Below are 12,009 nucleotides of genomic sequence, written 5' to 3' on the forward strand. Positions count from 1 at the left end.
ATTCTCTATGTCAAGAAAATCACAGGCCCAGATAGAAAAGTCAACCAACTAAGCCAAACTCCCAACCTTCTGCCTCTAGCCAGAGTAACTCACTCCATGCCATTCCCTGCTCAAGACATGGCCTCTCAGTTGGCTCAAGGATGAAATTCCAGCTCCTTTATTGCTTGACCAGGCATTCAAATTCTTCCCAGTCTGGCCCTAACCTATTTTCTCAGACCAACCAATCACCCTTGACTCCTCCTTCTCATGCACCCTAACTCTAACCCAATTGTCCCATGTGCTGTTCCCTCTATGTGACTTTCCATCTCCTGCCTCAGGGCCTGGAATGCTCTCCTACACCTCCACTTCAGAGACTCCTTCTGTCCATGCACAATGCAGGTGCCACTTCCTAAAGGGCCCTTTCTCGATTCCCACGTTGTTCATTCCATCTTTCGGCCAAGTCATTTTGCATTCATTCTCTCTCCGTGTCCCTGTTATTTCCCAAAGCAGGAGCTATTTCATCTGGGGCTTTGTGCAGGCAGTGAACAATGCCAGGTACAGAGTGGGGGCTTGATAAGTGTTTGTTGCATTGAATTGGCGGGGGGGGGGGGGGGGGGGGGGGGAGGTTTCTTGCTTATGGATGGTATTACAGTTCAAGGAACCAGATTCACCAAGAGAGATTAGCACACTTTTCTACTTGTCTTTTTTTTAAGGAAATGAATTTTTTATTAATACAGTGTAGCATAACAATCAATAGTACTAAAACCCATTTTGAAAGTGAGATACCTATATGAAATACAATTTAAAGAAATAAATGCCTAGGCACACTTTTGTACCTTTATCATGAAGGTTTAACCATTATTAATCACTACTTAATGTAACTATGGTCTTAGCCTCAGACTTGATTTAAATGAAGTCAACTTCCTAGGTCACCCTGGATCTTTAGCGTGGAGTCACATGTTCTTGTAATCCAAATTTAGGTTTCCAGTTGAGTTTGAGAATAAAAGCCCTTTCTATGGCTATCTTCCATTTCAGTCATAGGTGGTATATTTAGAACTAGAAATGATGGATCTCGAAGGAGCTTTAGCTGTCACCTACTCTAACCTCCTCATTTACTATATGTAATCTTTTATATACTCTGGGGTCCTTACCCCCACTCCCACTTGAGTTGATGAGTCAGGACTCCCTGACAAGGCTGCTGACCACATCTCCCCCTCAGAGTTCTAGGGGTAAACCTAGGGGTCTTTCTAATGCTACTGGCTCAAGTCCCCATTCAGGCGTGTTGTTCCCAATAGCAACTGCCAGTTACAGTCAACTGTCATTGATCGACCTAGTGATTGGCACTCCAATATAATTTAACATCAATTAGCTTTTACAACAGGGATATTTACTGAAAAGATATAGAAAAAACCCCAAAAGTATAAACATCCCCCTAGCCAGGGGCACACTCTCCACTATAGCACCATAGTCCCTGGAGCGAGTGGGCTCAAGTTGAAAGTAGTTGCTACAAAGTGTTCTCTCCACCAAATTAACTTTCAAATGAGGCAGAGTGAATGAAGTCTCTCCCTTGCTTGAAGAACCCAGGATCTTAGCATCGATTCCCAGTCTGCTGGGCTAGGTCAAGCAGGTAGCTCAGGGCTGCAGTCTTCATTGGGCTCAACTACCTGCCAACTCTGTCATGGACTCTTGCGCTTAGATCCCTGGGGCTTCTCAGACTTTTAAGCTCTCAGTGTTGCAACATAGCAAGTTTGGTTTCCAATTCTCTTTCCCCCAAGTCGGTAAAGAGTAGACACAACAGGGATGAAACAGCAGCAGAGCCAAGTAATTCTGGAACCATGTAGACCTAGGTGGGAGAGTAGGTCACTGGTGATCTCTTCACCTTACATTCCAAAGAAACCAGGCCCAGTTCTGGCTCAGCAGCCAATCCCAAGGGATTTCCTTCCCCTCAGGTCAGGCTGGCAGGAAACAGTTTCAGAATGTCTGAAATGGAAAGCCAAGCTCCTCGATTCCCAGTCACCAAAGGCTTGAGCCTTCATTGGCCAGTCCCTTATTCCATTTACAATATTCATTTGAAAAATTAATAGCTCATATTTCTATGCTGCTTTAATGTGTGAAGTACTTTACTTACAATAACCCTAACAAGAAAGTAATGTATTATTATCTCTATTATACATCTGAGGAAACTGAGGTTCCAAGATATCAAATGCTGTGCCCCTGGTCACACAGCTGGCAAGTGCCAGAGCCAGGGCTAGAACCTAAGTCTTTTGATTCCCAGTCAAGGGCTCTTTCATCAAGGACCACTTTGCCCCATTACTTCCATGACTCCAGGGGTGTTCCTGCCCTCAGAGGCACATTAGCAAATTGTCCTAAACCTTTTCCCACCCACCAAGGAATCAAATCAGTATCTAGCCCCATGCCCACTGCTCTGAGCTCCTTCAAATTAGATTATATTTGTAGAAAGAACTTTCCATAGTGCCTGCCACCCAGTCGACACCACATAAATGCTTCCTTCCTTCCCTTTCCCCTCTTTCCATCCCCTGCCCTCAGTCCTGTTACTGAGCTGCTGTGTGTCCCTGGGCAGGTCACTTACCTTTTCTAGTTTTCCCATTTGTAAGATAAAATACAACTCTGCTCCACAGAGTTGCTGTGAGATAAAATGAGTCTTATTCCAGTCAAGAAAGTAGGGCAACTGGTCCTGTGGAGTAGGAAGAGAGCAACTCTTGCTGTCCATGATAACATCCTCTCCCACTTGGAAACTGCCTGTAGCCAGCATATAAAAGGAGAGCTCACCCAACTGTCTGGAGTGGGGTTGTGAAATTGCCTTCACTTCAGGCTGGGTTGGCAGGTGGGAGAACAGGAGAGCCAGAGGAACCTCTGCATGCCTGACCCTGGGGAGACTAGTTACCTGAGTGCCTGCTGTGCTGTGTGTCCCTGGTGAGGGCTTCTGAGGTAGGTAGGCTGTGCTGCCAACTGTCAGGAGGCTGATGGACCCCAGTATGTCACAGGGCTTGAAAGCACCAATGGCCCTGCCCAGCATCGTGGGGTAGCGATAGCTCTGTCCCTCAAACATTGTCTTTGCCCCTCTGTGTTCTCTCAGGCATATCTGTGGCAAGGTCAATGGAGCAACAACCGTGAACTAGTCTAAGGGCTTTGGGGAATGACACTGTACCAAGGACTAGAAGTGTTGTCATGGCTGATCCCCACTTTAAGAAACAAACTTGACACAAAAAACCCTAAGGGAAACAGAACCAGTTGGTGAGAGGACATATTACTGAGGGAAGTTCTCACATGGGGCATCTAAAACTAGGACACTAGTTAAAAAGACGTGGAGCGAGAAGCAGCATAGTTTAGTAAATGGAGAGAGGTCAGAAAGAACGGGTTCAAATCCTGCTTCTGCCACAGAGTGAATATGTGGCCCTAGCCAATTCCCTTAACCTCTCACTGTTGCCCCAGGCAACTTTCTCAAACTCGAAGTTTGCGGAGAAGATTTGCAGACTTCCTTGGGCGGAGGGAGTTTCCTCACTGAGCGTTCCCTAGATCTGAATCAAAAACTCAAATAAAAGCCCTGGAGCTTTATCTAGGAGAGACAGCATGATATGTTGGCGAGGGTTCGGGACTTAAAATGAGGAGACCTTGGTTTGAGTACCCAAGGGCAAGTCACTTTACCTTTAGGCCCCTGTTTGAGAGTCTGTACAATGTGAACAGTGCTAATGACATTCCCTACCTCACCGGGAAGCTTGGTAAACCATAAATAAGTATAGGAAAGCATACTGGGGCTGATACTCTCTGGGTTTGGACTGTTCTTTCCCCTTTGACCCTGCCTCTCTTTCAGACAGGTCCCTCTCTTCCCAGCACTTTGTACACTGCCCTCTTGACCTCCTTGTTACGCAAGCTGTAGATGATGGGGTTGAGCATGGGTGTGACAATGGTATAAAGGACCGAGAACACCCGACTCCGTGTCCTTGAGTAGGAGGAACTGGGGAGGATATAGCAGAGCACGGAGGTGATGTAGAAGATACAGACCATGGTGAGGTGGGCAGCACATGTGGAGAAAGCTTTGTGGCGGCCCTCAGCCGAGCGGATCCGAAGGATGGCAGCCACCACATTGACATATGAAACCACAACCAGAACACAGGGGATGAGGGCCACCAGAAAGCTGAAAAAGAAGAGGCCCAATTCATTGGGCTGTGTGCTGGAGCAGGCAAGCTTGAGGAGTGGTGGTAGGTCACAGAAGAAATGGGTAATCAGGCGGGGCCCACAGAAGTCAAGCTTCGTTGCCAAGAGTGTGTGGGTAAGTGCATTGGTTAACGCAAGAAGGCAAGAAATTGAGGCAAGTGTTGTCCGAGTCTGGGGGCCCATGAGGACCAGATAGTGAAGTGGGCGGCATATGGCAGCATAGCGGTCATAGGCCATGGCCGTGAGTAGGAAGCACTCCCAGGGTGCCAGGAAGTGGAGAAAGAACATCTGGGTGAGACAGGCATGGTAGGACATGAGCCTCTCAGTGGCCAACAGATGTGCCAAAACCTGAGGGACACTGTTGGAGACATAGGCAGCATCAAGAAGTGAGAGGTTGGCCAGAAAGAAATACATGGGTGTGTGGAGCCTTTGGTCCAGAACAATGAGGCTGGTGATGCCCAGGTTTCCAGCCAGGGCCACGATGTAGACCAGCAGAAAGATGGTAAAGAGCACTGGTTTCAGATCCTTTGCATCCGTCAGACCCTCCAAAAGGAACTCAGAAACTGTAGTCACATTTGCCCTGGGCAGGGAGCCTGGGGTCACCCCACCCATGGACAACTGATCCTGTTAGGAGTGTGAGGGTCTGGGCATTAAGTTCACAACTGGAACATCCTCAGGACTGGAGGATCAGGGGGAAGGACGGATGGATTTGAGACTCTGTCAGGGGAGAGAGGAGGAGGGGGAGGTCAGTTAAGAGGCTCTCTCTGTTCTCAGGTCAAGTGACTGAGTGATACTGTCTTCCAACTCAACACATTCCCCAGGGACAGGAGATGGCCAAAACTACCCCTCCCCCAGGTGAACTCCTCTCCTGATGACATTTCCTGTTTCTGCCTCTTCCCAAGCCTGGATCACCACTCTGCCTCCATTTGTCACCCTCTGTTATCTTAGGCCCATGTTGGAGGGAGAATGGGAGTCAGGCAACATGGGAAGGCGGGAGAGTTGTGGCAGTGATGGTATACTTGTGTCTAGTATATGGAATGGAAGTCAGTCACTGAAAGGGTAGAGGGGGACTAAGGGCCTCTACAAGGCTAAGTCAGTGACTCCAATGCTCTGGAGTGACCATGCACATGGTGCCAACTCTGGCACTATGAGGAATTTGCAGAACAGGAAGGAGAAGGATGTATCTACATCCTTACAGCCACTCAGGCACAATGGGCTCCCGGCTCCCCTCAGGCCAAATGCTTGCCCTTCTCTGCTTTTCAATTTTTGTCCTTTGAAATGACAATAGAGGATTGAGCTAATTGATCGCTAATGTCCTGTCCTGGTCAGTCCTAACCATCTGCAAGCCTAAGAACTTGGCCTTCTGTATGAAAGACCCATCTTCATCTAGAATAAGTGCCTATCTCCACATGGAAAGTTGCTGGGCCAACTTTGCAAGTCCCTGGAGCTGCAACCCTTCTGTCCCTGCTCAGGCCCAGAGCACTATGCTCTTGTCATTTCCTCGGGTGGTCATTGCTCCAGATTGATCATGGCCAGAAGGAAGGATAGGAGGTTTAATGCCAAGTGGTCCCCATCTGGAGATTAGTCTCACTTCTGTATTTATACTCAATGATACTCACTGTTATCTCAAACCACTCAACCAAGATTTCTAACTCTTGCTTTCTTTAACCCTCAAGACCTTTTTGCTCTACCTTGCTTTCACTACTGTGGTTCAACACCTCCATTTGTCTTTAGTCACTACTAACTGTGACTAGTAACTAGTAGCCCCCCACCCCAGCATCCATCTTCACTCCCTACTTTATAGATCCTTGGCTAAATCTTTACCTCTGACACAATAGTAGCCCTTAATACCTGACTTGCTCCAGCCTGGAGTACTGCCTTACTCTCTTGACACCAATGCTAGCCCCTACTGGACTGGCTGCCACCTAGTTTCTGATGGGACATGGGCAAGAAAAAAGCCTCAATATGGGTGGCAGGGCTCACCCAAGCTGTGGACCAAAAGATCTCAAGATTACGATGACAGGCAGAGAATGGTGGATAAAAAATGGCTAGACAAAGCCAAGATGCTCCTCTTGGAATGACTCAAAGTCTTGGCAGAACCAGGCCTACAAGTATAGATAGTTGGATAAGACTGAGAAAGTTTGCAGAAGAGTCTACTGCTTCAGTGACTGACAGAACCCTAGTCTAGCTCACATCAGGAAGAGAAATGGGGGGAACCTAAAAAATGAAGCCATCCTGTTCAGATGGAGAGGAGAAGGTCTGGATGAAGGGCTCTAGCTTGGAGTTGGCCAAGTTGAACTCTGTATTTCACTGTCAGGGCAGGTAGATTTCATGTCCTAATTTCTCCCTGAACCTTCCAGTAAAAGAGTTGGAAAGTCTCATGCTTTCAAATTACTGCCTATAAAGGAGGGTATGGATGGGTCAGATTATAATGAAGGGCCCCTAGAAGGAGCCTCCATTCTTGGCTGTTAGCAGCAAAGTCAGGGGGCCAGCATTTCATCAGAGAGATACATAAACACAAGGTCTCTTAGTGTCAACAAGGTAGTTTCCTCCCCCCGTCCCCAGTCAGGTCACCCCAGAACACAAGCCCTATAACCCACATAGCTACTCACCAATGGGAGTCTCAACAATCCCCTTCCACCTTTGCCACCCTGGCACTCCAGGCAGGTGACTTGCTCTGGCCACTTGATGGGGAGAAATATAAGAGGTACATGTGGGGAAATGCAGCCTCCCAATCTTTCCCTGGGAGTCATTGATTCCCCTTCAGGGAGGAAAAGGAGGATAATGGGGAAAGAGCCTTTGGGGGGTAAGTGATGTAAGAGACAGCAGAGGAAATAAGTAAACAAACATGAAGGGGAAGCAGGTTTGGGCTTAGGAGGCCCTAGGGAGTCTTCACTATTTATAGCCCCAGGCTCAGGGGGATGATGGATAGGCTCAACGTGATGAGAAGAAAATCAGAAGATCCATAGCAGGAGCAAGATAAATGATCTAAAGGAAAGATTCCCCAGCAATAAGTACCCCAATTATACAATGGAAAAGAGTACTGGCTTTGGCAGAGGCCCGTGATTCAAGCACCAGCTGCACCTCTTCATACCTGAATGACCTTGTGGAAGTCCCCCTTCCCCCCTCCCTCAGTTTCTTCTTATGTAAAACGGAGTTGGACTAGATGGCCTCTGAGGTCTTTTCTACTCTGAAGTGAGGATCATTGGGGCAATCTCAAATATAATCCAAAAGATATAATGTTCATGTTGAAGTCAAGTGTTGGATGGGGTCCTGCTCACATCCCCAAAAGCTTAACAGGGCCTGAGTCACTGCAGCCAAAAGGTAGTAATCTAGGTAGAAATGGCTGATCCTTCATCCCTGCTCTATACTGGTTAAAGCTGAGGACATTAGGGGATATTGGTGGATATCAGTGGATTTATCACTTCCAAAGTGGGTTTCCTGACCATCACAATGTTGTCTTGTGATTACATCTCCTAGCACAAATCCTTGCACATGGCAGGGCCTCAGAAACTAGCCTATGGGACTAGAGTTGTCTTAGAGTAGATTGAAAAAAAATAACAGAAGAGACAAAGTATGTCAGAGAAACAAAAAAAAAAATCTGAATTCAGAAAAAAAGCCAATCTTAGAGATAAGAAGAAGAACATACAAATCTGAATCTCATAACTTTAAATATGAATGGATTAAACAATCCAATAAAATAAACGAGAGGGACATACTGGCTAAGGAATCAAATGCCATTTTAAGTCTCCAAGTCCTAGGACTTCTCTGCCAAATCACAGAGTGACAGAGGTGGAAGTGTCCTCAGCAGCCATATAGTCCAACTCTGTCCGATGGCACCAGGAACCCTGGGGTTCCTGGAAAAGGAACAGTGGCCCAGCTGTGACACCATCTCTAGCAGGGCTATTCTTTGTGGCAAAACTGTCCCCACTAACCTGGCTTCTGAAATTCCACCATCCCCCTGTTTGTTCCATTTGACCTTGAAAGACTTGGGTCTTCAAGAGTTTACTGGGAAAATAAAAAAGACCTAGGAAGGAGAAACCTGTTTCATCATTTCCTAATGGGTAATTGATTGATAACTCTTGGAGAACAAGGCCTTATAGAAATAACAGAGTACAATATTTATGTGTGTGTGTGTGCATGAGGGTTTTTTTGGGGGGTGGAGTGGGGAGGGAAAGTGAAGCCACCAGGACTGAGAGGTGGGCAACACCAAATATAACTACTGATTTTCCAGTTTCATTAGGGATAGGGTCACACTTAGGAGGATCTCAGTTTTCTTTGTTATTCATTTTAGAGTAGGTGGTTAAAAGCATAATCCATCTAATAACTTATAAGGAATACTCTCCCTGCCCCTCCAAGTTTGGGACATGTTACTGGGCAAGGATCTGCCTAAGCTCCTCAGGGACATGTACACTTTTTCTCAAGGGTTAAGTCCTTAAGGGTAGATTTTTTTCTCGTGGATTAAGCCAAACTCTATACAATGGCACACTCTCAGGAGGAAGTATCAGATGGCTGACTTGTAACATCATTCATACGTATTATGTGACTAAAAGAGACTTGACGTGGGATTCAGATGACCTTGGGCAATTCTTTCTTTGGGCTTTCCTCAGTTTCCTCATTTGTAAAATTAGAGGTACAATAGATTTAGAACTGGAAAAGACCTTAGAGGTCATTTAATACAAGCTTTTAATTAACAGAGGAGAAAATTGAGGCCCAGAAGGATGAGGTGACTTGTCATACAAGGTGGTAAATGGCAGAGCCAGGACTTGAGCCCAGATTCTTTAATACCAAATCCAAGAACCTTTCTGTGTATAGTTTATGGTATCTAACATCTCTTCTAGTCCTGCTATCCTGTGGTTCTATGTTGAAAACATGGACAAAATTCAAAAGAAAGTGTGATATAGTGGGAAAAGTGCTAGATTTTGGGTTGGGACCTTCTCAGCTACTTCTTTTTTGTGTGTAGGGAGCAGGGCAAGGATGTATCTGAGCAGTCCTAAATAAAATTGGGGAGTTCCTCAAACAAACTGATGAGATGAGGGGATAGAACCAAGACAGAGTAAAAACAGGAACACACCCAGACTCTCCCAAATTCCCTTCCAAACAACTTAAAAATAACACCTCAAATTGAATTCTGGAGCAGCAGAACCAACAAAAGGTCAGAGGGAAACAATTTTCCAGACTCAGACAACATAGGAGGTCAGCAGGACCACTAGGGTCAGATAACTAGTCAGTAAGAGATTATAGGGTACCCATTGCTGGTGCTGGGTACAGGACCCTGTTGCATTGCCCATATACAGATTTGGATCACAGTTCCAAAGTGGAGAAGAGGGCTTGTGGTTGCTCACAAGGGAGCAGGGGCCCTAGTCTCAAGTCCAAGGCAGAAAGGACCACTAGTGCTTGCAGCCCCAGGGGATCAAGAGCCCAAGTTACAGTTCCAGGGCCAAAAGAAATGACAGCACTTATGGCTGCAAGGGAACAGAGACCCTTGTCACAGTTGCAAGGCCAACAGTAACACCAGATCTTCTGGCTACCAGGTAACAGGGTCCCTTTCTGGGTATAGATCAGATCACAGACCAGAGGAGCAGTGACCACACTTCTTATATTGTACCATCTTGGAAGCACTGAAAACTTACAGACTCCCAGAGCTAACAACACAAAAAAGCCTGAAGCTTAGGACAGTGACCCTTCCACCCTGGGAGCAGAGTCCAACTTTACTATAAAGTTATTAGTCAGGAAACAGGCTGGAAAAATGAGCAAACAACAAAACACGAACTTGATCATAAAAAGATGCTATGATGAAAGGGAAGATGAAGACAACAAACTCAGAAGAAGATGATGTCAAAACAGTTACAAGCAAAACCTTAAAGAAAAATGTGAATTGAAATATGTCCAGCAAGCACTCAAAGAGTGTATTAAAAATCAAATGAGAGAGATAAAGGAAAAGTTGGGCAAAGAAATGAGAGTAATGCAAGAAAATTATGAAGAGAGTCAACAGCTTGGTAAAAGAGGCATCAAAAATATTGAAGAAAATAGCACCTTAAAAAATTAAATTCATCAAATGGTAAAAGAAGCACAAAAATCCACTGAAGAGAAGTCCTTAAATAGTGGAGTTGGCCAAATGGGGAAAGAGGAATGAAAGATCACTGAAGAAAGTAATTCCTTAAAAATTAGAATTAATCAAGTGGAAACTAATGACTCCATGGGATACAAACCATCAAAGTCAAAAGAATGAAAAAATAGAAGAAAATATGTAATATCTCATTGGAAAAAAAACTTGACCTGGAAAACAGATCAAGGATATCTCCTTTTAAGAATTCTCATTTAAGATTTATTGGACTACCTGAAAGCCATGATAAACAAAAGAACCTAGACAGATAATTTCAAGAAATTATCAAGGAAAACTACCCTGGTATCCTTGAATTAGAGGATAAAATAAAAAATGGAAAGAATCCACCAACCACCTCCTGAAAGAGATCTGAAAATGAAAACTCCCAGAAATATTGTAGCCAAATTCCAGAGCTCCCAAGTCAAGGAGAAAATATTGCAAGTAGACAGAAAGAAACAATTAAAGTATCAAGGAGCCACAGTCAGGATCACACAAAATTGAGCAGTTTTCACATTAAAGGAGCAAAGGGTTTGGAACATGATATTTTCTGGAAAGCAAAGGACCTAGGATTACAATCAAGAATCACCCACCCAGCAAAACTGAGTACAATCCTTCAGGGGGAAAAATGGATATTTACTGAAATAGAGGGCGTTCAAGCATTCCTGATGAGAAGACCAGAGCTGAATAGAAAGTCTGACTTTCAAATACTCAAGAGAGAAACATAAAAAGGTAAACAGGAAAGAGAAATTATAAGGAATTCAATAAGGTTAAACTATTTACATTCCTATATGGGCAGATAATACTTGTAACTCCTAAGAACTTTATCATTATTAGAACAGTTAGAATATTTATCTATATCTATAGATAAACATATCTATAGATATAGAAATGTAGACAGAGGGCACAAATATGAGTTGACTATGATGGGATGATTTAGAAAATTAACATTAAGGGGTGAGAAAGAGGGTTGCACTGGAAGAGGGGGGAAGGAAGAGGTAGAATGGGGAAAATAACTTCATATAAAAGAGGCTCAAAAGGAAAAGCTTTTATAGTGAAAGGGAAGATGGGGGTGGTGATGGGCAACATCTGAACCCTACTCTCATCCAAATTGGCTCAGAGGGAATAACATACACACTCAGTTGAGTGTAGAGATCTATCTTACCCTAAAGGGAAGGGGATAAGAGAAGGAGAGAGTGGATAGAAGGGAGGAGGTAGTTAGAAGCAAAACAGACTTTTGAGGAGGGACAGGGTAAAAAGAGAGAGAAAAAAAGATAAAGAGGGAAAAATAGGATGGAAGGAAATATACAGTTAGTAATTATAACTGAATGTGAATGGGATGAACTCACCCATAAAATGGAAATGGATAGTAGAATGGATTAAAAACCGGAATCCAACAACACATGTTGTTTATAAGAAACAGACTTGAAACAGAGAGACACAGAGAATAAAAATAAAGGACCGGAACAGACTCTATTATGCTTCAGCTGAGGTAAAAAACAAAAAGTAGAAGTAGCAATCATGATCTCAGACAAAGCAAAAGCAAATATAGACCTAATTAAAAGAGATAAGCAGGGAAACTGCATTTTGCTAAAAGGTACTATGGACAATGAAGTAATGTCAATATTAAACAAATATGTACCAAACAGCATAACATCCAAATTCCTAAAGGAAATGTTAAAAGAGGAGGAAATAGTAAAACTACACTAGCGAGAGACTTCAACTTTCCCCTCTCAGAACTAGATAAAACT

General features: G+C 44.4%; 1 protein-coding gene across 1 annotated transcript; it reads right to left on the reverse strand.

Moving 5' to 3' along the window:
• Window positions 1-686: 686 nt before the first annotated feature.
• LOC140516045 (olfactory receptor 3A1-like) lies at window positions 687-11,991 on the reverse strand. Its single transcript, XM_072626980.1, has one exon. The coding sequence runs from the start codon at window positions 4,765-4,767 to the stop codon at window positions 3,808-3,810; it is 960 nt and encodes a 319-aa protein (XP_072483081.1). The 5' UTR covers window positions 4,768-11,991; the 3' UTR covers window positions 687-3,807.
• Window positions 11,992-12,009: the final 18 nt, after the last annotated feature.

This window comes from Notamacropus eugenii, chromosome X, assembly GCF_028372415.1.
Source record: "Notamacropus eugenii isolate mMacEug1 chromosome X, mMacEug1.pri_v2, whole genome shotgun sequence".
Taxonomy (NCBI): domain Eukaryota; kingdom Metazoa; phylum Chordata; class Mammalia; order Diprotodontia; family Macropodidae; genus Notamacropus; species Notamacropus eugenii.

Bases quoted from the DNA above. Each gene is read 5' to 3' on its own strand.
- LOC140516045 (XM_072626980.1), bottom strand. From the start codon at position 4,767: ATGGGTGGGGTGACCCCAGGCTCCCTGCCCAGGGCAAATGTGACTACA.